This window comes from Dicentrarchus labrax, unplaced genomic scaffold, assembly GCF_905237075.1.
Source record: "Dicentrarchus labrax unplaced genomic scaffold, dlabrax2021, whole genome shotgun sequence".
In the NCBI taxonomy this organism is placed as follows: Eukaryota; Metazoa; Chordata; class Actinopteri; family Moronidae; genus Dicentrarchus; species Dicentrarchus labrax.
The window spans coordinates 8550070-8575725 of NW_026136722.1; the positions used below are offsets into that span (position 1 = coordinate 8550070).

Genomic DNA, 25656 nt, shown 5'->3' on the forward strand with positions numbered 1-25656 from the left:
GGTGCCTGGAAAAGTGGGTTTACTCTCTACCCAATTCGCAAACATGGGCCAGTATAGGGATGTCACGAGAACCGATACTTTGGTACCAACTCGATACCAATATTCCGAAAACCTGAAGGTGCTCGTTTTTCCACAGTACAGTAGGCACCGATGGTACCGAGGATGCAATTCTCCCGGACCTGACAGGCGGTATTCGCCCACACGTATTCTAGTCGGCTGTTAAATACCACAGGAAGAACAACATGTCGAAAACGGCGACAAGTGCAGCTGTACAGGTGTTTTACTTGCAAAACTTTCATGCACAGCGTGTGGGTGTGCAGAGCTCAGTCCAAGGCGGCGGATCAGATAAAGCAGTGGAGAGCTGCGCACTTACCTCGCCACTGCAAGTGCAACAAAACCCCAGCAAATAAGATACATTTACAGATGAGGAAAATAAACACTCAGCAGAATACAGTTCATACAGGTAACTCAGGTTGGCCAAGGCTGCACTGAAGCAACAAACACTGCATGACCTTTTTTAAGGGGAAGTGAAATTCCCTCTAGACACCGACAAGACAAGACAAGTGTTTGTTTATTAGTTGCTATATATATAGGCTATATTAATATTCATATATGAAGTATAAAAAACAGCTTGGTTACAGGCATTTGTGTCTTAACGCAGAGCTGTTCACCTGTATTATTATTAAGGAAAATACAACTACTTTATCATGACTCAGTATCAGCAAAACAACTCGATGAACAACCTTTTAATTGCTTCCGACAATGGACTTGTCTCTGTACTTGTATTAATAGATCTTAGTGCTGCATTTGAAACCATTGACCATAATATTCTTTTACAGAGACTTGAGCATCAAATTGGCATTAAAGGAACCGCACTTAGCTGGTTTAAGTCAGACTTTAAGTCATACTGGTTTAAGTCATACTACTACATAATCACTTATCTAAGTTACAAACATGTCTTAAGGACATAAAAACCTGGATGAGCTGCAATTTTCTGATGCTAAACTCAGAAAAAACCTAAATCCTTGTACTTGGCCCCAAAAACCTCACTTTAGACTCACTGTCTAAAGATGTAGTTACTCTAGATGGTATTACCTTGGCCTCTAGCACCAGTGTCAGGAATCTTGGAGTTATCTTTGATCAGGACATGTCCTTTAATTCCCACATGAAGCAGACCTCTAGGACTGCCTTTTTTAATTTACGTTATATAACAAAAATTAGACACATCCTGTCAAGGACGGATGCAGAAAAACTAATCCACTCATTTGTTACTTCTAGGCTGGATTACTGCAACTCTTTATTATCAGGTTGCCACAATAAGTCCATTGAGACGCTCCAATTAATTCAAAACGCTGCAGCACGAGTACTGACAGGAACTAGGAAAAGAGATCACATCTCTCCTGTATTACCTTCTCTGCGCTGGCTCCCTGTAAAATTCAGAATAGAATTTAAAACTCTCCTCCTCACCTACAAAGCTCTTCATGGCCAGGCCCCTTCATATCTTAAAGAGCTCATAGTACCCTATTACCACTCTAGAACACCAGGTTCTCTGAATGCTGGGCTACTTGTGGTTCCTATAGTCTCTAAAAGTAGAACAGGAGCCAGAGAGCCTTCCAGACACCCTCTCCACATTCAAGAGTAGGCTTAAGACGTTCCTCTTTGATAAAGCTTATAGTTAGGGCTGGCTCAGGTGAGTCCTGAACCATCCCCTAGTTATGCTGCTATAGGCCTATACTATTATTACTAGAATCACTGCTCATTGTCCCCCAGCGTTGTTGTTGTCGTCATCATCTTCTTCAGGTTCATCATCATCAGTCACTACTATTAGTTTAGTTTGTAAGTAAGTTGTAACCTTTGTCCTGTCTTTTCTGTATATATATATATATATATATATATATATATATATATATATATATATATACATATACATATACAGATACATTTTTTTTTTTTTAACTTTTTGTTTCAAAAAACCAGTCTTGGCCAGGACTCCCTGGGAGAAGAGTTACTGTAATTCAATGGGACTTTTCCTGGTTAAATAAAGGTTGGTAAATAGTTGTTGCTACTGTTGTTGCTGTGCACCTTTGTCTCTGTCCTTCTGTCGTTACCTCTCTCTCTCTCACCCCAACTGGTCGAGGCAGAAGACCTAGAGCCGGGGTCTGTCCGAGGTTTCTGCCTCTTAAAAGGAAGTTTTTCCTTGCCGCTGTCCCCAAGTGCTTGCTCGTGGTGGGAACTGTTGGGTCTCTGTAAATAATGTTATAAGGAGTACGGTCTAGACCTGCTCTATTTGAAAAGTGTCTTGAGATAACTTCTGTTATGAATTGGTGCTATACAAATAAAACTGAATTGATACTGAATTGAATTGATTGGGACATTTGTATTGCTACTACATTTCTGGTATCTCTAGGCCAATAGTATTTGCACATTGTCACTTCTGCTGCTTCACTTCAGGGAGTAAGATTATGAAAGTTAGTTATTATGAAATTAACATTAACCACAGATGAGGTCATCAATACTGGCCCACAGACGGTTGAGATAATTACATAAGTGTGACTTTTGAGTTAAGTATATTATAGTATCTACTCACCTTAACCTTGTTTAGTTTGTTGAATTCTTTTTTCACTTCTTCCTTGGCTTGCATGTTTCTTTTAAATATGAGAGCACGAACTTTATCTGATGAACTGCAAGAACATATTTGTATTATGTCGCACGTCATACAGTATTTGAAGAACTATAACCTGAATTTTTTTTCAAAAACATTTTTTGCACCTCTTCTCAGAATAAAAGAAAGAAAGAACTATTTAATCTCATAATCATTATTGCCTCTGGGTATTCTCCAGGCTAAAAGTCACCAACTGGACTTTACTGGGGGACTTCAACGCTCACGTGGGAAACAACAGAGAAAACTGTAGTGGGAGATTGCTCATCCAGTTTACATGTGTTTTGTTTTGACTTTGAGAAGGCTTGCAACCATGTACCACAGGGTTTCCTTTAGGGGATGCTGTGTGAGTATGGGGTACAGGGACATTATGGGAACTGTAGTTCCTAATCTTGGCGCAAGATCATCTACCAAACAGAAGTAAGATTTGTTTGAGGGAGTCCCTGCAGTTTCAGACTTTGAACTAACAAAAAGCACGTTACCATTACAACCATGAGACAATATTATATTTACATTTGCTTGTGTTTACTGCTGTTGAGCTATTGGCCACCACACTGTCTATTATATTATATTTAACTACCAGTATGTACTTTGGGGATTTTAAATCACTTACTGGTCATCTGAATCTTCAATAACATCAGACTTGGTGCAGATAAAGTGAATCTGCTGACATTGGCCACCATTTCCCATCAGGCTACAGGTCCTTTCCAGGATCTCCCAGGGTTCTGTCTCTGCTGCTGCTCGATTAATGTCAGTCACAATCCACACAGTAGAACAACGTCCAACAACCTGAAGGGGCATAATGAAGTTAATTATGAATAATTAATTGTCAGTTATTTGTAATAACATGATGTTACAGTTTCCAGATAGCACAATAATACACAATAATCAGCAGTGCGAGTGAATAAATTACCTCTTTCCACATTTCATCTCTGCTTTTGTTACGGTCCCCATTTCCAGGAAGGTCCACAAGTGTGACGTGCTGGAGAAGATCATTACTAGGGACCCTGATAGTCACACACTTCACTAGTGGCCAGTACCACCTCTTTATGTCTTTACTTTCTCCATCTGTTTTCTCGCTTCTTGTGTATTTGACTAACTTTGCAGAAAGCTCTTCAGCCTGTAATAAATTATAGAATAAAATTAAAGGAACACAAGACAATTTTATTCATATCGGCATTCAAACTTCAAACTTTACATATTGCATGAAATAATTAATTAAGAAACCCTATCATTAAAAGTAATAATAAAGGCAGCAAAAAGTCAGATAAATCATATTAATAAATAATAAATAGTAAACCTGAAGTGAAGACTAAAGTTAAATTCTCAACCATTGTTAATTCAGGGAAAGTGACTGATCATTGAGCTCTTTTACAGCAAAGCCCTGAGTTCACATTGATATTGGCTAGAAGGATATACAACAACAACCACAAATAAAAAAATAACTAGCTGACATGTCTGGCAAGAATGATGTACAGCAATAAAAACAATAAAATGATGAAAAAGTGAAACAACAACAACAAAAGTACTGCAACTGTAAAAACAATAAAATGTAGAAATGGTTATAAAAACTAGGCGATAATGAATAGTTAAGTTTTACGCTTAGAACTGTATTGCAAACATGATCAGATTTCGACAATGCCTTGGGTTATCTGCAAAAGTATACTGAGTATGTGTATCATAGTAGCCTAATGCTACTTCCCTGTGTGTTGTTTCCTGTATAATGCCAGTAGAATTTAGGATCTTAATGCGGTCCACATTTGGGCACAATGATGGAGGCAAAATCCTGATCGGAATTGGTTTTGGAAATTGGATTTATTTACTTTCTTATGAAGAGATGAAGATATATGGATTTGTAGGTATTGAGGACACATGGATTAAGATATATGTCTGTATATATATACAATAACTTAAACTAAATATACAACTTACTGATTCACATGTCAAAGTCTTCCTCCTGGAATGGAGAAATTCTGGGATTTCTTTGAAATACTTGTAATCCATGAGGTTTTCAGGTTTTTTGTTTTTCCATTCTTCTCCATACAGTGCTGACAGCTTTTCATCAGTGTCGTTATCCTCGAGGAAATTAAACAAGGACCACAACTCATCATTCCACACCTAAAAAAAAAAGAAAGAATTACATTTAACTAAATTGAATAACATGGTTGTAATATAACCAGCAACTGTATGTTTATAGCTATTTTATACACTAGTTTATACACTAGTTTCAAGTAAATATAAACACATGCAGCTCATTTTACCTCTTTTGTAATGAACTCAATGTCTGCCTCATACTTCCTCTGCATGTTTGCCTCCACTTTAATCATGACTGAGGTACATGCACTGATGCCTCCAGAGGGCAAGAGAATCTTCCGTCCAATGACAGCATTTATCAGAGAGCTTTTTCCAGCCCCAGTTTTACCAAAGACACCGACCATCTCCCTCTTGTCTGTCTCCAGCTTACTGATTTTAATCCTGTTGTACAAGAATTTAATGTGTAAATTGATTCATTTGGAAAATATACAAACACTAAAAAGAATGAGTCAAAACCATCATATAGATTCTAAGGGAAGTTGTATATTAGTGATCTGTCTAATGCACAGAAACAGTGACACTTGATTTCTGGTGGGGTGCTGTTACTGATTTCCCTCTTGGTAAACATGAGTGAGGACAGCAAATGTCAAGGTTTGTGTTTGTCTTTATATTGCCATCTCATACCAATCCTAAACCACTGTGTTTAATTTTCCAGAATAAAAATTCCTGTATGCAAAGTTTCTGATATCAGGCCCCATCATGAGTCAAACCATGATAGCGTGTGCATTCAGTTAATAGACTAACTGGCTTGTGACAGGAGCTTGTACAGTTAACAGTGCACAGGTAAGAGACGTCCTCTTATGTGCACAGGTAAGAGCGGTCCTCTGGGAGATGTGGAGAATACCATATGCTGTATTTTTTTTGCCTTATGTGCATTGAAATCGTAGATTGGCTTGAAATATCTCAGGATGTATTTTTGTGAACCTGCACTTACACTAATCTAAGAGCAACATTAAGACAACCAACAGACCACTGTAGTACTTACTTCAGGAAAGAATTGAGCTTTTTGTTGTCTTGTTTGGGTATTCTCTCATCGACCCATCTCATGATGTTTTTCACATCATACAGTATGATTTTTTCTGTGAGTGAATGCAAAGAAGTAGAGGTAAAAAAAATGACATTGCAAGTTTTAACCCTACAGTAGATTGCCATTGTTTAGATAGTAATATTCTGTATATACCTCTGTATGATCCAGGTATAGTGTCGTGTCGTGGTTTCTTAGTCTGTGGTTGCCGTCTGCTGGACTCGCCCTGAAGATCCAACTTTCGCTTTCCTTCTTGTTTTTTTTTAAATACAAAAAGAAACCAAAAACAAAAGCATGTTGGACCATCCTCTGACAATATTAAATCATGGTCTCAGTAAGCTGTTCGAGAAATTAATGCCTTGAAAACATACATGAACTCTACATGTAATCAATAGGATACTGTGTATCTCACCTTTATCACTTGTGTTACTGGTGGACGGCAAATCCTGAGGATGAATATGAACATTTCACTCTATCAAGAACTTACATTCACACAAGTTTTGTCCTCTAACAGGTTTTGACAGGCTTGAATAAACATCTTAACATTTCACACAACAATATTTGCATTATTATTATTATTATTATTATTATATATTATTATTATAATTATGTTATAAGGAGTTCGGTCTAGACCTGCTCTATTTGAAAAGTGTCCTGAGATAACTTCTGTTATTAATTGGCGCTATACAAATAAAACTGAATTGAATTGAATTGAATTATTATCATCCAATCAGGGATGACCCTGGAATGTAGAGTCCAGAAAGGGTATAACAAATGATCACTGGAACATATTTTTTCCTCAGTCAACAACACTGTGACCCAATGAGACGATTCTTAAGATATCTCAATCTAATACGTAGAGGTCTCATTCTTACCAGATCCAAATCAACGGCTTCTTCAGGCTTCTGCTGACACTGCAGATAAAAGTAACACTCTTAAACGGAAGGTCATGCACTGAAAATGTACTCTATACTCTAAATGTACTATGAAGAATAGCTCGTTCACTGATTACATACATGTAAAATTCAATGTGATGCTTACCTGAGGAGAATAACCTGGACCTTTATGCTCCTGTTTAAACTGCATGTGAAAGTCACACTGAAAGTGCAAGGTCATGTAAAAATATGAGTGGACATTGGAAATATACTCTGTATGATTGTAATAATGCTTTAGATGATACCTAACTGCATGAAACTGTATTCAACTTACTTGAGCTGAAGAATCAACAGTTTCCTGGTTTGTTGTTGTGTTTTTTTTCTTCCTAGTGACAATAAGAAATAGTTGAAAATCCATAATAGGTTAAACATTTAAAATTCTGGTAAATGCTATTATTGTCAATGAGTCTGTAGTCATCATCAAAACTTTTAACAGACATATTTGCTGTTAATTATAAATACACATGTCTACATCGTAAGATTTATGAGTCCAAACACAGTATTCATGTAAACTATCTTTACAGTGAAGAACTTTACCTTTAACAACTTGAGTTTATTCTTAAATTTTGCCCTGTGTCCCACTCTGGGGATCAAGCTATCAATTTCTGGATCATCAAGAAGGTAAAGAATTTCCTCATCAATGCCTTCATCTGTAATTGAACAAAAAAGAAAAATTGAGAATGAATTAATTTCAAATAGGTGCAGAAATCAGTTTCTTATGGAGTGAAATATGTGTAGGTTCGATAGTTTTACTTTTGTAGTGCATTACAACCTCACAGAGCAAAGAAGCATGGAAATACTTTACCTTTAAATCTTTCAATCAGCTCAGCGAGACCCCATTCCATTAATTTGTTAAGAACAAAATCATCCATGACCAGCAACTGCAAGGTAATCAAACATGTTTTAGACAGTTACAACAACCCTGCCCACCCCCCATCCCCCGCCTTTTTTCCCTTTAAGAAGTGTTGTGAAATCAAAGCTGCATATGGCTTAACTTTATTTTATTGAGTTAAAGATCTGTTCATCCTACTCATAATTTGGATACACTGACAGATCATTTTGCTGGTCTCTTTGAAGCAACTGCTGAAAGCAGTCAATTAATAAAAATAAAAAAAAACTCCACTCCACTCCTCTCTAAACCACTCCCCCATGATAACATAGCTCCACTCCTTTTTATCTAATTTCCTTTTTTTTTTTTTACAGTCCAAACCATACCAAGAAGAACAAAGACAACCTGCTGTGAAAGTTAACATTGACTTTTTCACCTTTAAACTATGATTAATGTGTTACATTCTGTTTGAAGTTAACATTTTGTGTTCATGCTATATTCTAGAAAGTTTTCTATGTTACAAAAAAGAAAATAAAAATAAGGCCAGATTGTGTAATGATGTAAGTCTTTTTTTGTACTGAAAAATCCTCCACATCCACCAAACACCTGTGCAAACCATAATCTACCATAACTGAAATAAATAGCAAAAAACGTATTTCTGGATCTTGTGTTTAAATGTGAACAGGATGTTCAGTGAGCCAATGCCACCAATTCAATAGACTTTTCACCCTACTAAATTGATTATCCTGATAACATTTTAATTTCCACTAACAGGAAAAGTAAATAGCACTTCAAAATGAACTCAGTGTCTCAGTGTTATAATCAGTGGAAATATAATGCATTGATGTTAAGTGTACTTACATTTTGTCTGTTCCTCTTTAATGCACGAACATGACTCCGCTGGTGCTTGATTTAACTTGATCTCTTTCTTTTATATTGTCTCCACCTCTCTGTCTCTTCTCTGCCCAAAAAACAGGTTCAGCAAGAGAATTTAAAACATGTCAATGCTTGTGTTCAAAGTCCTCAGCCTTGATGATGTGTGTTCACTTAGCAACATATACACCTGGGAACATGCACACCTAGCAGTGTTTAAAAGGCAATGGTGGTGTGAGGGGCTGGCATCTAAATCCAAAGCACCGCCCTGTTAGGTAGAGTCAGAGGGAGCTCCCCGCCTTCATAAGGACAGGTGAGGGCAATTAGTGCCTCTTTGTCTGAGGCCTGGTTGTGTGGCAGGATTGCTGTGTCGTGCAGGTAAGGGAGAGAGGAGGAGGAAAATGTTATATTGCCTTATTAGAAATCTAATGAGATTTTTTGTATATTTAGTTGTGGTGTGACTGTCCTGAGTGATCCAGATGGAGCATGCTCTGTAGCCCTGTGCTGAAGAGGTATGTCTCAGTGAACTTTGGGGCTTCATTAAACTGTAGATATATCACTAATATGATAAAATCTCTTCAGGCAAAGACTCAGCTCCTCCATCTCCCCTTTTAAGCCAGAGTAGAGCTTTTCAACTGTTGCATTGCTTCTTAGCAGAGCCCCACATGAACAAGGTAACTGAAACCAGTATGGTGATGTAGGAGGGTCATGCCCTCTGAGGTATGTTGTTGTCAGCTGAGGAGACTGACTTTTGTTATGTTTTTCTTTCCCCTTATTGCAGATTTAAGGCCAGACTGCTGCTTTGCCTGAGCCAGTTCGCCAAGGCGGTTGGCGAATGTGTTACAGACTGTACAACTTACATAATCTGTAGATGGTTGAATATTGTCTTTTTATATTGGGTGTAGTGACCCTGGATGTTTGTGAATCTGAACCAACCGAATCTCACTGTATTTTCCGTCTTTTGTTTGATTAGGCAGTGGGACGACCTGCGGGGAGTAGTCGTGGGATATGCACCCCTCCTTGCATGCAGTGTGGTATGTTTGAAGGGTAGTGGTCACGTCACTGGTTTATAGGTTTGACTTTCCTTGCAGTGCAAGTGGTAGTGTTTGTAGTGATCAGTGTGCACACCAGGTGATTTCTATTGGGTGATAGTCTCCCTGCGGTGAGTACCCTGTTCTGCCTATTTCTCGCGATCATTTAATCTAATTGTATTTTATGTTATGGTGAAGCCTTTTGCTATTTATATACTGGTTGTTTTGACCATTTTAGTATTGTGGAATAAACTAATTTTGACTAGTTTTATGGTTTCTCTCTTCTTTTTCAGGTCTTTTGCCAGTATAATTTATTTTTAATAAATATTATTGGAGAGCTGAATGCACGTCTCCCGCTTTTCATGAACCCTTTAAAAATTGTGTCAACGCTCAGATGGTTGGTGTTTAGGGCTGGTATAGTTCTATTCTGGGTATCGGTCCGCATTGTAACCTGGGTGGGGTCACAGTGGAATAAGTATTGAGATCCTTTACTTGCGTATAAGCATCAATACAATATACAAAATACTCTATAAGCTGCATTCAAAATCCCAATTAGACAAAATTATATAATAATTATCTGGAAAATGTACTTATCAAAATGGAATAAGAAGTAAAATATTCCTCTCTGAAATATGATGGAGTTGAAGTATAAAGTAACATAAAGAGGAAATAGTAACCTCAAGCTCTCCTATGTGTTTGGTAGAGGCACAAGTCAACTATCTACATTTACATTCACAGCTGACATTCTTGTTCACTTTGTCCACACTGGCCGAATCTCGAACACTCTCCTTGTCACTGCCTTTTTGGTGGACCTATCGGGAAGCTTTAGTTTCATTTCCGTGTTGAAATCATTCCTAACGTGTGTACACATTATTTATAATTACACACATATATCTACAGCAGCTTACTCACCATTGCACACATGCAAAACAAAGTCATGCAGAGTGCAAATCATTTACACTGGTGTCCCTGTCTCTACATGTCTGGCAGTAACTTTCTTGGCCAGTTAGAGAACTTTAAGATAAGTTTGTTCCTGTTTGTGCTGAAAAACTTAACCTTGTTTTTTCCTGTGCCTCAGGATCATCATCTTCACTTCAGCTACCTGCCCGCTCCTTCCTATCAGCCACACTGCCTCCATCTTCAGTTCCACTTTGCCTGGATCTCAGCTATAATCCTCTCACCACTGCCAGTCAGTAGATGTGAGGATACTGGTGAGCCAAACTTCTTCGTCTGTCCCCCGATCTCGTATGCAATTGCCTGCCACTCTTCTTTGGAATAATTCATCTTTGTCTATGTCGGCTTTTGTGGATTCTGGAGCAGATGAGAACTTTATGCTCTTTGCTCTCCAGGCAGGCATTCAGATGACTGCACTCAGCTTACCCTGACTGCTAATCCTCTTGATGGAAGGCTTTTGGCTCAAGTAACCCACCAAACCGCTCCTGTGCTTCTGTATCTCTCTGGAAACCACCGTGAACAAATCCAGTTCTACGTGCTAACATCACCCAATGTACCTCTGATCCTTGGACACCCCTGGTTAATCAAACACAGCCCTCATCTGGACTGGGCTACTGGTAGGGTGGTGAGTTGGAATACATCTTTCCATGACTCTTATTTGCAATCTGCTCTCCCCCCACCAGAGGCAGCTGCCACCTGACTGTGGAGGTGGGTGTGGTTTGCGCTCAGCTGCAGGAGGGAGAGGTGTGGGCAAGGCTTGGGAGAGCGGCACCAGGTGAGTTGATTACCTCACCTGCCCTTGATTACCTGATGACTCTACCCTTATCTTTGCAGTAGTGTGCTGGGCCAGAGAGACGCTACCGGGAGTGCCACTGAGAGCCAGAGGCGACTGAGCTAGACTTTGTGTGCCGTGTGAGCAGTACGCTGAATAAAAGTGGTGTATTCAACGACGGAGTGTGGTTGTTTGTGTGCTGAGGGAACCCCGTCTGTAGCTCGACGTGCTACACTGACCAGTCCCTGAGCCGCCAGATTTGTCATCTGTCCCAACTGAATATCATGATTTGGGGGAGGTCTTCAGCAAGGAGAAGGCCCTTTCCATGCCATCTCATCCTGAAAGGGAGGCAATGGAAAAGTACATCAACAACTCGGTTGCTGCAGGTATTATAAGTTCTTCTTTGTCTCAAAGAAAGACAAAAACCTTCATCCATGTATTGATTACCGGGGCCTAAATAACATAACTGTCAAAGTATCCTCTTCCACTTATAAACTCAGCTTTTGAACCTCTTCAAAACTATGATGTTGGTAACAGGGAATTGTTGACAGTTAGACTAATTCATGCTTTGCCCTGCAGATCGCAACTAACAAATCGCTAATCGTCACTGGACTCCTGCACCTGCCTACAAACCAGGTCATAAGGATTGGATTTCCTCTCTAGACATCCCCTTAAAAACAGACTCTAGAAAACTCTCTCCTCATTACATTGGCCCCTTTCAGATTGAAAGAATGAATAAGTAACCCCTCAGCTGTCAAACTTCACCAGTCAATGAGAATAAATCCCACGTTTCACGTATGACAACTAAAACCTGTATCAGTCAGTCCTGTTTTTCCCGTGCCTTAGATCCTCACCTTCACTTCAGGTACCTGCCCGCTCCTTCCTATCAGCCACACTGCCTCCATCTTCAGTTCCACTCTGCCTGGATAATCCTCTCACCACTGCCAGCAGGAGCTTCACATCACAGTTTCATCAGCTAGTTCTCAATAAACCCTTACTTTGGAAATCATAACCAACCTAGTTTGTGTTCTGCTTGTGGGTTCGTCTGTTTAACATAACAAGGACAGTGAAAATAAAATGTATCATTGAAAACAAAACCAGAACTGCAAAAAGGAAACATTAGCACTGAGACTTTTGAACAATGTTTTATTGCAACGGAAACAAGTATTGACACTGAGTCGAGAACCCTTTTCTTCCTGTACACCAACAGCTGCACCTCCAGTCACCAGTCCGTCAGACTCCTGAAGTTCCTGGATGACGCCTCCCTCATTGGGCTCATCTCTTGTAGAGATCTGCCTACAGATGGGAGATTGACCGTCTGGTGACCTGCACTCAAAAAAGTGAACTCTGTGAGTTGTTGAATTGAATAAATGATCCAATATTACATTTAATTAACATTTCTGTGTTTGGTTTTAAAACCAAGTCCACTTTAATAAGTTTAACTTAAAATGAAAACTTCTCAAAGCAAAAGAAGCCAGCTAAGTAAATTCAACATAACACTGTTGAGTGAATTGCACAATCAAACTAAGAATGCTCTAGATGGCTTTCTGCGCATGCTCAGAAGCTGATTCCACAAACTCCACTGTTGCTGTGTGCAAATTGGCGGGCGAATGTGTTCTCGGTCACGATCTTACCCTGCTTTCATCAAATGACATCTATCTCTGTCTGAGTAAGTATATTTTTGATGTTGGAACATTTGTGGATGGTTAGAGAGTGATATTGGTGGTGCTACTTTACTTGTCTTGCGAAAATCTAGCATATATGAGCACATTTTAGCTCATGCTAGCTCGCTAACAAGCTAGCCAATTAACAAAATGCCATATGACAGACATACATTAAAATAACAATTTAACTCTGGAACTCTAGTTTAGCATCTCACCAAATGCAACGTTACATTGGTTTAGTTTTAATGGCATTTTTTTTTTTTTTTGTTAACAATTCATTGTATGGGCAGCAGAGCTCCTGGTAGCAAGGTAAGGTGACCTTAAAAATTGTGTTTACAAGTTTGGGACCATAAGTTTTTTTAACAGCTTAGTTAAAAACAGTGTCATTAGCTTGTATTTAAGCTGCAGGCCAGCAGCTAATGGTAAGCTAGTTAAGTGACTTTTTTTTTTTATGCTAGCGAGTGAGTGAGTGGGCGACCAAGAGTGAGGGAGCTCCGTCAGGACCGGTCAGGACAGACTGCGCTGATCACTCAGAACTGTGTGTAAGTATATTATGGGCCAAATTTTGTGATAAAATATACTATGCAGTCACAGTGCCTTTGAGGAAAACAGAGTTTGAAAAATACGTCAGATGTTGCTGTATGTTGTGACAGAAAAGTGACTTTTGGACCGTTGTTTAGCCTTAGCCTGAATGATAATACAAAGGAAATTTTAAACTAGTATGATTAGTTTTCCACCACTACGTAACTGTTGCTGCCTGCTTCAGAATTGGGGCAGACGCACAATAACGGTCTACTGGTTACCATTCTGCTTCTTTAGCCTTATGTTCTCACTACAGCTGTTTTGACACTACTGAACTACATAGCTGTTAAATGATTGGCTGTTTGCCTGTCTCTCATATCATTCAGGGATATGATAGGCTGTTTGAATGAGCAAGGCAGGGAGCACACGTCGGACTGTCAGATGATTGTACTGCAGGAGTTTTAAAAACATTACTCATGTAATATATTCCCAAATATTTTAGAAGAACATTTATTTCTGCATGTATATGTTTATGAATACAAAAGGCTCTTCTGTATCATTAATAATACATAACTAAATGTGGATGATAGAGTCCTGGAAAATGCATGAAAATATTGATAATATTACTAATGAATAGCCAATTATATATAAAACAAAGAATGCTTTCTTTACCACACCCAGAGTTGGTTATGTGTTGAATGATATATCACTTTCAGGTTTCAGTGCTATCCCAACTGTAAAACTAAACATGTGTTTGCTCTCAATATGTTCAAGTTATAACTGTTTGCTTATCATAAGTCTAACTGATATTAAATAGACTGTATTTATATTTTACAGGTCTTCCATACATTTGTGAGCTTGAGGACTGGACAGTCTGCATTTGTTTGTGGCTCTTCAGTAGTGGTAAGTACAGTTACGAAGTAATACATCCAGACTTAACCTTTAAGTATCCACAGATGTTCAAATCTAATACTGTATATGAATGCTGTCTGCTCAGACTTCTATTACATATGGTTTTAATAATTTTTTTCTGCTTTTTCTTCAGAATAACCTGTCAAGCAATATGGCTACACCGGCAGTGCTTCGCATCATCCTTGGACAAAATGACTCTTCCAAAATAAGCCTGCCTTCAGGAATACCAGATTCTGTTGAGGAACTAAAAAGTGAGATAAAGAGACAATGTGAGGTGGCAGGAGACTTCAGACTGCAATACAAGGACAGTGACTTTGATGAGTTCATAAACCTGAAGTCCACCTCAGACATTCAAAACAAAGCTACTCTCAAACTGATTTACCTCCCAAGTGCTTCGTCTCTAACTAGCCCCTGCCTGTCTTCAGTGGAACCCAGTCTGGATGAGACTGCTTCCATTTCATCTGTGGACACTGACATTCTCTCATCCTCTAGCTCATCATCATCGTCCCTCAGATGTGAGCCATGGCCAGATGTCTTTCCTGTGCCTGAGTTCGTCTATGATGTCGAGCTCCAACTCCAGCGTGCTAATACTGACTTTCAAAATAATGGTATCCTCTTCAGTCCAAGTCCAAGAATGAAGTCAGACATTCTTGAAAGTTTGGCATCCCAGATAATCAAATATAAAGCTTATCCGTGCAATGCTGAATTTGATGCAGTAGCTGAAGCACTCGTGAAGAAACACCCATGTTTAAAGGAGCAAGGTTCTGTTTCTGGCTTTTATGGGTGGAAAATAAGCTTGAAATATAAAATGGCAAACTACCGCACAAAACTGCGCAATATCGGATGTTCCGAGCTGAATGTGAATTCCTTCAAGCGTAAACAAGGTGATCCACGCACATCTCCAAATCAAGTGAAGAAAGCTAGAAGAGCAGAAGTGAACTACTGTCCAGATTATCCAACAGGACAATCCCAAGAGAGCCTTGAGGAAGAGAGACTGGCATTATTGTCCGAAGTAAGAAAGAGCAACAACCAACAGGTGGTTAAGGAGAAAATGGAGAAGACATTTGCTTACAGGCGGCATGAAGTGATTGAAGAAAAGCCTTTCATTGCTGAATTCAAAAGAAGGTGGCCAGCTCTTTTCTCTGAGCAGGAGGTCAGTCATAACTAAGTTTTTTACATTTTAGGGGGTGAAGGGATGACATTAAATGGAATCTTCACTAGGGCTGCAACAACAGATTATTTTCATCAATTTGATCATAAAAATTATGTCTTCAAATGTCTGTTTACTCACAACACAGACACTCAGAGTAAGAGGGAAACTGGACAATATTGGCATTTTTTTTGTCTGTAAAAAAATCTCAAGATTATTTGCTGCTCTAATCTTCACCCAAAGGTGAAAATTAGAATTATGAATTTATTAAATGCAAGGTGAACTGTCTTTATTCATGTGATGTAATTTTCCAGAAAAGCATTGTGTCAAATTTGTTGTACTGCAAGCATGTGGTGGTCATTGGAACTGGGTAACAGAATCATATCTGTGAAAATTATAACTTTTGGGAAAAATAACTAAGGGATATCCTTGTTGTAGTCCTATATTGCATTAATTTAATGATCCACACAATACCTGATCATGTGACAAAATTTTCATCTTAGGAAGTCACAATAACATTTCGTTAGTCCAGTAATTTGATTATTATTGCCTTTGAGCTGTATTGTGTTGATATTTTTATACTTTGTTAAATGTCTGTAGGTAGAAGCAGAGTTTACTCGCATCACCACTGTACCACTGAGATCGAAATTCATGCAACAGCTGGATCATCATTCTACACAGCTGATTACAATCTTCAAAAGAAAAGGAGGAGCAGCAGGGCGGAAAATAAGGACTATCATGGCAGACTTGGATAAGGTACTTTTTATTTAATTTATTTTTTATGATGAAGACGAACCAGCTGGCCACTGTAGGGCGGAAAATTAGTAGTCTGACCAGTTTGGCTGAGCAGTGATGATCTGTAGTGGTAATTGCTGCACAATGCAATACCAATATAACTACTCTTACACACTTCCCTTGTTCTCTGCTGTAGAATGATGCTGTTGAAACAAGAAGAGCCTGTGTACTGAAAGCACTAATGGTTTACCTCAATGAAGACCCTGAAAATCTCATAAGAGAGTACATGGTAAGTATTTTGGCCTTTGGTTTCTACTGTACTTTCTCTCCAGAAACTGAAAATGTGATTGTTATTTTAGAAGTTTTTGACAAGTCTATCACACAGACGAATAAGATAACATGCAGGCTTAGGGTACACACACAAAACTTCTTAGCAGGCAGTTCCTTAGTGTCTTGGATCCAAACATGACATTTATGGACAACAAGAAAAATGCATCAGATTGCCTGACATTCTAACAGACAGAAAGATTTGGGACATGCTTCCATAGTAAAATTCCCTCATTGAAATCACATTAAAAGCAGTTTGTGAACTACTGTCTTAAGGTATTATTGGAGGCTGGATGGATAATAAATGGTGTGTATATTGTAACTGAAGGTGTATTTGTTCTGTTTTTGAGGATGTTGAAGACAACCAGGAGGCTATGGACCAGACAGTCCTGGGAATCTTTGCCATAAAGATGGAAGGTGCAGAGTCTACAGATGGCCTTGCAGATGTTGGAATAATCATTGAAGGTGTGGAAGTGCTCCATGACCTTGATAACACTGCAAATGCAGTCGCCATTTTGTTTGGCCTCATGTACTCACTGGACCTGAGCTATCCAACAAACCTGAAGTACACATTTGAGGTTCTGCAAAAACTTGTGATGGAACTCGATGGCAACAAACTTTCAACAAAGGCTCAAGTGCTAAAGAACAAACTATTTGAAGGAACATTTTAGAGTGTAGTGCTCCTGAGCAGCACAGAAGAAACTTGGAGGACAAATTCCATCCCAAACCATCTGGCAGAAAACTGATTTTTGGATCTGCATGTTGAACTGTGAACTGTGAACTGTGAAGAGTGGATCAGATGCACTAAATGTTTAACAGAGTTGAGAAAATGTTTACAAAAAGAGACAATAACAAACTTGAAAAACACAAATGAGAAGTTTGAATTCACGTCAGCTGCAGAAGTGGAGATCAACAATGTGAAATGGAGAGTGATGGGTGAATATTGAAAGTTGTAGCAAGGAGGATGAGAGAAACAAATCGAAATCGTGTTTATGGTGCTGTGATCAAACGTTGACCAAGTTCCTGTTCATAAGATTTGGTACTGTCTGTTGAAAATGTACGTTGGACTACTTTTTTTATTTTTCCTTTTTTTTCCTTTGTGATTTAATTTTAGAAAACACTGCACTGATTTGTTTGTTTTTTTACCCCTACAATGCTGAAGTGGCAGGGAGGAAAAGATAATTTTGAAGTATTTTTACTTGACATTTGTTCACCCTATTCATGTAGATGGTTCTACATGAATAGGATGGATCTTTAAAAAATCAGTATCTAATGTTTCATTGTACAGTGTTCAGTAATTGTGAGGAGAAAAAAGCCATGTTCATTCTGCCTGCTTCTTAAAGAATATAGCTTTAAGTTTTGGTTTGGTTTTGTAGGTCCTGTAAGAGATTTTTGTTTTCATTGGGCATTTTATACAAATTTAACTGTAAACAAAATTGAGTATTTTATAGCATAAAAAACATTTTAATATAAACATTTTTATTTAGAAATGGGGAAATAAAAATAAGCTATACATGTTGAAAAATGGTTTTTGATATGCAGGAGCAATTTTAAGGTATAACTCACGCAAATTCAAAGTTTGTGGTTTAAAATTTGTTTGTTTGTTTTGTTTGTGATTGTTGTAGTTTTCCATTGGCAATAAATAATATTTTTCACAGAACTAAGGTATTGTAATTTGAATTTACTTAACTACATTGTGTGGAAATTGTTGACATAACTAGGTTTAGTAAGTCCAACATTATTCACTAGCTTGATAACAATGAAAACTATGTAAGTACTGATTATTCAAGTCAGTTTAGTTGGAACTACAAGGGGTTGTTCAATTAGTGTTACTCAATGCAGCTGAGTTACACATAAATTAGTGAGTTAGGTCAGTGTAATGAATGCCTGTTTAGTTAGCTGAACACTGCCTGATCAATTAAGGCTAACTTGACCAGATAATATTGAAGTTACTTAATACAGTCTTGTTGGTTTCACATAAGTTCATTATTTTCTCTGTAATTATAGTATTAAATTAGTTTGAACACAACACAGTTTTGTGGAAATTGTTGACATAACTATATTAAGTACATTGAACAAATTATTTTTTTGAGTGTGGTGCAGCCAACCTGGAGCTAAAGCTCTAAGCTCTTGAACCTGCCAAAGGCTATGATGGTGCACTTCTACACTGCCATCAAGTCCATCCTCACCTCTTCATCACCACATGGTACGCTGCTGCCACTGCCAAAGACAAGGGCAGACTGCAGCGTATCATTCAATCCCCTGAGAAGGTGATCGGCTGCAATCTGCCATCCCTCCAGGACCTGTACGCCTCTAGGACTGAGGCGTGCAGGCAAGATTGTGACTGACCCCTCCCACCCCGGTCACAAACTCTATGAAACACTTCCCTCTGACAGGAGGCTGCGGTCCGTCAGGACCAGAACCTCAGGCCACAAGAACAGTTTCTCTCCGTCTGCAGCTGGCCTCACACTTGGGTTGAACAATGTTTTATTGCAACTGAAATAAGTATTGTCACTGAGTCGAGAACCCCCCCAAAAAAAAAGGCATGAAAAGTTTAAAGTTAATTTCACTTTGATATTTGTGTTTTACATTGACAATATTTTAAGTATTTTTTTTTTTTCTTCATGTCAGTCTTTTTCAGTTATTTTGACCCTGACAGGTTTTCTTCAATGACAGTGGTTTTCACCCCCCTGAACATACACGTATATAATAGGGAAAAGCTATATCTATAATTAGTGTAATATTATTGCTACAAAAGTAATGTATGGGAGACATCAGTTCACACGGCAAACTCAAAGTACATATCAAAACAACACTCAAAGAGGACTTCTGTCTGAAACATCCACCACGGAGATCAGCAAGATAGGGATATTGACCCAGTGTGTCCGCATGTAGTTTTCTTGCATCAGTCATCAGTGGTAAGTGTGTATATATACACCGGAACACTACTTTTAGACGTGAGCTATTTGTACTTAAATGTATTTTAGGTAGTAGTTCCACTTTAGGATAGTTTATACTTCTACTCCACTATGTTTCAGAGGGAAATATTATATTCATCCTATTCCACTACAATTTATTTGACAACTATTTAGCTACTCTAGGTGTGAATCAGAGTAATAACTAGTTCTACACATAACATCTAACCACATCAGTTAAAAATGCAGAATACACCTGGAGAAAAAGGCTCTATTTCCTCGTGGGCCAGGAGGTGGATAAGCTGACATTGGCCACTTGCTAGTTGTTTTTCCCACAATCAGGATAAGGATAGGCATGGATAAACACCTTAGATATAGTTTATGAGGTTATTAATGATTTTGGAACATGTTGAGATTAATATACAGCCTGTGAATGCCATCTTCATCAATATATCAGATCATTATGTATCTGTAAGAAAAACTTGTTGATTGTAATAAATAAGGGATTGATTAACCTCAGGGCCAAAAAGCAGTATTTAAAAAAAATCCTAATGATGCCTGTCCCTATGTTTGGCCCATCTGTGTGTGTGTGTGTCATGTTCTTGCATCAGTCAGCTGCACTTTGCTGACATAAACAAACATAATATCTGCCATTACCATTGGTCCTGAATGAATGAATAACCACACACCTCTACTGAACCATGAAGAGCAATCAGCATTTATTGGACAGTATATTATATGAAATACATTTATGTATTTAGAATCAGTGTAAATTGAAATAAAACAAGAAAATGTGCAGTAAATATTGAGATGCCAGATAAGCTGGTTAATTATTATCATATACTTAAATACTATCAACAGTTTTGTCCTTGAACAAGAAGTAAAACAGATTATTCTTTGAATATAATATATAATCAATTAAAGGCAAACAAAAAGTATATCTGCATGTCATTTACAACAAGCAAACTCAAGTACAACACTCAAGAAGAACAGGGATAACACATCTCTAATCATCGAGCCCACAGGGAGCTTCAGTGGGCAATCAGGCCTCTGTTGTTTCTCTCCACTCAGCAAACCTGAAACATCCATCAGAGAGGTAAACAGCAAGGTTGTGATATTAAACAGCAGGGCTGTCATATAATTTATCCTTTAATGTTTGAATGCTCGGTTTGGATCATCAGTTTCATTAAAACATACCTGCGCACATGTCAGGGACGCAGTGCAGCTGCTGGGCCAGATGAATCAGCTTCTGGCCTAGCGTAATTTAAAGCATGGTTAGCATTAGTGAGAGCAGCTAATAATCAGGGCAACATGTAGACATTTCACAATAGTTTTACCAAATCAGTGACATTTCTTCATCTGGGCTTCCCTTCAGTTCATCGTAGCATTTCTTCACCTCTGCAAGCTCCACTGTAACATCTGAAAGAAAATTAATAAACATACTTTTTACTGTTTATTACACTATTTGTTGAAATGTGCTGACTTATTTATTTCAATAAAATATTCACATTATTTTAGTGATAATGTTATTTTTTACCTGGTATTGTGTCACCATCTGTTTTTAGTGACAGCTCGATAGATTTCTGCATGGTTTTCTCCAGAGTGTCCAGGACGTGCTCCTAATTCAGCATTAAAATCTTTATCACTTATCACTCGCAGAAAAATATTGTGTTCAATTAACTGAATCCTACATACATTTCCTGTTTAGATGTGTGTTCAGAGGGCTGTTCAGATTGGACAAAAGAGTTAACAGCTGCGTATGTTTTTGGATGTTTCTGTCTTATATTAATAACAATAGTTTATAGTTTGTTTGTGACAGTGCCTGCAGTGTTTTTAGTTGCAAAAGCAGCTTTCAGAATGATGCAAATTCCACTTGAATATAAAAAATAGGGACCTAGAAATGTGATTTAAGAAAAAGCTGTGTAGCAGAACATGTTTTACTACTACATATTATCACCATAATGATAATGTGGCCTTATAAAATGTGACAGACCTTCAAGTCTCTCAGCTGGTTCAACATTTCATTTTTAGCCTGCTGAAACATGATGTTCTTTGAATCATGTACATGCTTCTCGATAGTGTCCCTCATGTTTTTCAGCGAGTCCTTTCCTTTAAAGTCTGCTGCTTCTACAACGAAATAGAAAACAACTACATTTCAATGCACAAACACAATGTACATTTTTGTAGTGTCAGGTTATTTATGATTAGATTCTCTTGCTTACTTTGGTAGCATTCTTTCATGGCTTCCTCGATTGTTGTTGTCAGACTGCTGTAGATTGTTTTTTTACGCTCCCGGGTGATTTTGTTCAGTTTTGTCTTCATTTTTTCTTCCTTAGAAGAAGAAAATTAAATATAGATCAACATATTTTCAAATAAAATCACAGTTACAATACAAATCATGGTTCATCTTTTTAAATATATATATTTTTATTTTTAGGACCTGTGGCATTTAGTTTTTATCTGCATTGCTACCAACATTTATATTAATAGCATTATTCATATACCGTGTTATTATGTTAACAGTTCAAAATATAATTTTATCGTGTTTAATTCAATATTTAATCTTCAGTCACAAACTTGATGTTTGGGTTGATTGCTCACCCTAAAGTCTCCCTGGACAAACAGCATGATAATAGACTAATGGATAGGATAGTAGTGTTCTCATCTTTTACCTCCGTCTTGAGAAATATGAGCTGCAGTTCAACATTCCCGTGCTTTTGAATCAGCCTCTCTGTGTCAAGTGAAAAGTTATTGATGACCCCGTTGAATGCTCCATATTTTCTTTCGTTTCTGAAACATGTTAAGTTGAAATGTTTCATAAAAGACAATTTTGTATTTTGATAATGCAAATTGTATATATGTATTATATTATATCATTCATTCATTACGATTCTCTATAGTTTTAAAATGGGTCAACCAAGGGTTTTATGTCTTCATTAAATCTTTTCTTACGGGAAGGTCTTCTTGAATTCTTCATCAATGCTGTCAGTCAGGCGTGAAGCCAAGTCCACATTCAGGTTTATTTGTTTCCCTTTCTTTGGTGTGTATGTGCCATTGTTCTGAACCACACACTTCAATGTCCTGTGAAAACCGCTACCTGACACCTCACTCTAAAACATAAACAAAAACAAAAATCCAGAACATTTTAGGAGACATAACATAATCATATGAAGTGGAAAATGTTTGGATGTAATTATAATTCAAATACATACAGGATATATAGAGCTCAAGGCTTGTTGACATGAAGGTTTTGATTGTTCAACCCCCTCACTTAGGCATTTTTCAAAAGCCTTATAAGCCTCTTCCATGGGTTTTCTGACTTTTTGAAGTTCCTGCCTCATCTTGTCTTCAAGGATTGTGCACACCTCTGTTTTTTGGGAAACCTCAAATCAAAAAAAAAAAAAAAACGTTCAGAAATTCCAACAATGAAACTACTGTATACTACCACCTGATTGGGGTTTCTTTTCAACTATTCATTGTTTATTTATTCATGCAATTGTGTTGTTCTGGAGTATCCTTTATTTACTGTGGTTATGCAGCAAAAATTCAGAAAAATCTACCTCAATGGCAAACATGTATTTAGGGGTGAAGACATGTAGAACCTTTCAGTATTTAATTGCCATTATATCATAGTTACTCCACATAGATTTAAGAAGTCTGTTTTTCACTGGATTTGACTGTAGTTAACTTCAACTTACTTATTGGCTGTGAATATTATCTTCTGTTAAAATAAATGACAATTAAAAACAATAAAAGATGTTACTAAGTATTACCACTTCTGTACGACGGGCCCCTTGGATCAGAGAGAGAATCCCATAAGCTCCAGACACATAGTTTAATGTCTCTGAGTGACAGTCATTGAGATCTTTCAGAAATTCCTGCAGTTTTGGTATTTCTGTAAAAAAAAATACAGTTGAGGGTGCCCGGTTAGTTCAGTTAGTAGAGCTGGCAACCCATATACCGAGGCTGAGTCCTTGCTGCAGCGGCCCAGGGTTCGAATCTGACCTGCGGCCTTTTGCTGCATGTCGTCCCCACTCTCTCTACCCCCATTTCCTGTCTATCTTTGGCTGTCCCTATCATATAAAGGCAATAAAAAAGGCCCAAAAAAATAACTACATAAAAAAAAAAAAAAATGCAGTTGAGATATTTACATTATTTGCTTAAATTTAAATGTCATAATCCAATTATTCATTCGTGTTTTAATTAAAGTTGTTAAGTAAAACAAAACATCTATTTGAGCTTTGTACTTTCTGTTATCCATTAAGTGCTCATATATAGAGACTTCACCTACCAGTGTCGTCTGGGTTTAGATGTTTTTGCTTTAGAAACTCTTTGGAGCTCACTGTGAACACTTCAAAACAGTCATCACTGAAATGTTTCTGAAAGAAAAAAAGAATGACATTAAGGCAAGCTTGCAGTTGTAAGCAGTGGTGGCTGGAAAAGTGGGTTTACTCTCTACCCAATTCGCAACAAGGGCCAGGATGTCATGAGAACCGATACTTTTGGTACCAACTCGATACCAATATTCCGAAAACCTAAAGGTACTCGTTTTACCACAGTACAGTAGAATTGCATCCTCTGTACCACAATTCTCTTGGACCTGACAGGCGGTATCTACGCACACACGTATTCTTGTCGGCTGTTTAGCCACAGGAAGAACATGTCGAAGACGGCGACAAGTGCAGCTGTACAGGGGATTTACTTGCAAAACTTTCATGCACAGCGTGTGGGTGTGCAGAGCTCAGTCCAAGGCGGCGGATCAGATAAAGCAGTGGAGAGCTACCTACTTACCTCGCCACTGCAAGTGCAACAAAACCCCAGCAAATAAGATACATTTACAGATGAGGAAAATAAACACTCAGCAGAATACAGTTCATACAGGTAACTCAGGTTGGCCAAGGCTGCACTGAAGCAACAAACACTGCATGACACTTTTTAAGGGGAAGTGAAATTCCCTCTAGACACCGACAAGACAAGGCAAGCGTTTGTTAGGCTATTTTATAGCCTGCTTTATTTATTAGTTGCTATATATACACACAGCAGGTAAAATAAGTATTGAACACATCACCATTTCTCTCAGTAAATATATTTCTAAAGATGCTATTGTCATAACATTTTCACCAGATGTCGGTAACAACCGATGCAATCCACACATGCGAAGAAACCAAAATAGATAATTTCAGAAATGAAAGTTATGTGTAATAAAATGGAATGACACAGGGAAAAAGTATTGAACACGCCTACTGAAATGTATTTAATACTTCGTATAAAAGCCTTTGTTGGTAATGACAGCTTCAAGACACCTCCTGTATGGAGAAACTAGTCGCATGCATTGCTCAGGTGTGAGCAATTTACCTGGTGGTTTTGGCCCGTTCTTCCGCACAAACAGTCTTCAAATCATGAAGTTTCCGTGGGCCTCTTCTATCAACTCTGATCTTTAGTTCTTTCCATAGATTTTCTATTGGATTCAAGTCAGGTGATTGGCTGGGCCATTCTAGCAGCTTTATTTTCTTTCTCTGAAACCAATTCAATTTCCTTGGCTGTGTGTTTGGGATCATTGTCTTGCTGAAAAATGTCCACCCTCGTTTCATCTTCATCATCCTGGTAGATGGCAGCAGATTTTTATCAAGAATGTCTCCGTACATTTTTCCATTCATCCTTCCTTCAATTATATGAAGTTTGCCAGTGCCGTATGCTGAAAAACAGCCCCACACCATGATATTCCCACCTCCAAACGTCACTGTTGGTATGGTGTTTTTGGGGTGATGTGCAGTGCCATTTGACCTCCAAACATGCTGTGTATTATGGCATCCAAAGAGTTGAATTTTGGTCTATCTGACCAGACTATATTCTCCCAGTATTTCACAGGCTTGTCTAAATCTTGTGCAGCAAACTTTAAATGCGCTTCAACATGCTTTTTCTTCAGCAATGGAGTCTTGCGCGGTGAGTGTGCATACAGGCCATGGCGGTTGATTGCATTACTTATTGTTTTCTTTGAAACAATTGTACCTGCTAATTCCAGGTCTTTCTGAAGCTCTCCACAAGTGTTCCTTGGCTCTTGGACAACTCTTCTGATAATTCTTTTCACTCCTCTGTCAGAAATCTTGTGAGGAGCACCTAGTCGTGGCCGGTTTATGGTGAAATTATGTTCTTTCCACTTCTGGATTATGGCCCCAACAGTGATCACTGGAACATTCAGAAGTTTAGAAATCCTTCTGTAACCAATGCCATCAGTATGTTTTGCAACAATAAGGTTGCGA

General features: G+C 38.1%; 2 protein-coding genes and 1 long non-coding RNA gene across 47 annotated transcripts in view; 1 reads left to right on the forward strand and 2 right to left on the reverse strand.

Moving 5' to 3' along the window:
• LOC127356115 (uncharacterized) overlaps positions 1-18141 on the forward strand; it is a 49654-nt gene extending 31513 nt beyond the window's left edge. The window contains exons 1-12 of one of the 14 annotated variants that reach the window (XM_051387628.1): positions 8666-8792; positions 8865-8926; positions 8997-9088; positions 9196-10656; positions 10795-11557; positions 11751-12840; positions 13298-13377; positions 14195-14260; positions 14403-15422; positions 16020-16175; positions 16351-16443; positions 16832-18141. In XM_051387628.1, the coding sequence (XP_051243588.1) occupies positions 12711-12840; positions 13298-13377; positions 14195-14260; positions 14403-15422; positions 16020-16175; positions 16351-16443; positions 16832-17152 (1866 nt within the window). In that variant the 5' untranslated portion in view covers positions 8666-8792; positions 8865-8926; positions 8997-9088; ... (1 more) ...; positions 10795-11557; positions 11751-12710 and the 3' untranslated portion in view covers positions 17153-18141. Of the gene's footprint in view, positions 1-8665; positions 8793-8864; positions 10657-10794; positions 11558-11750; positions 12841-13293; positions 13378-14194; positions 14261-14402; positions 15423-16019; positions 16176-16350; positions 16444-16831 lie in introns of those variants that run through there. The other 13 variants (XM_051387629.1, XM_051387633.1, XM_051387626.1 and 10 more) reach the window with 13 other exon arrangements.
• LOC127356126 (uncharacterized) lies at positions 7249-8569 on the reverse strand. The gene is made up of 3 exons (XR_007881895.1): positions 8403-8569; positions 7518-7593; positions 7249-7362 (listed from the first exon to the last, which is right to left on the reverse strand). It is a non-coding gene; the product is annotated as an uncharacterized LOC127356126 (long non-coding RNA).
• Positions 18142-20098: 1957 nt separating the features above from the next.
• Positions 20099-25656, reverse strand: part of LOC127356105 (nuclear GTPase SLIP-GC-like) — a 132026-nt gene continuing 126468 nt past the window's right edge. For 23 of the 32 annotated variants that reach the window (XM_051387565.1, XM_051387570.1, XM_051387569.1 and 20 more), the window contains 7 exons: positions 22069-22186; positions 21619-21727; positions 21390-21544; positions 20934-21015; positions 20734-20815; positions 20594-20650; positions 20099-20472 (listed from right to left, as the gene is read on the reverse strand). In XM_051387565.1, the coding sequence (XP_051243525.1) occupies positions 20605-20650; positions 20734-20815; positions 20934-21015; positions 21390-21544; positions 21619-21727; positions 22069-22186 (592 nt within the window). In that variant the 3' untranslated portion in view covers positions 20099-20472; positions 20594-20604. Of the gene's footprint in view, positions 20473-20593; positions 20651-20733; positions 20816-20933; positions 21016-21389; positions 21545-21618; positions 21728-22068; positions 22187-22348; positions 22507-22608; positions 22780-25656 lie in introns of all 32 variants that reach the window. The other 9 variants (XM_051387588.1, XM_051387584.1, XM_051387586.1 and 6 more) reach the window with 5 other exon arrangements.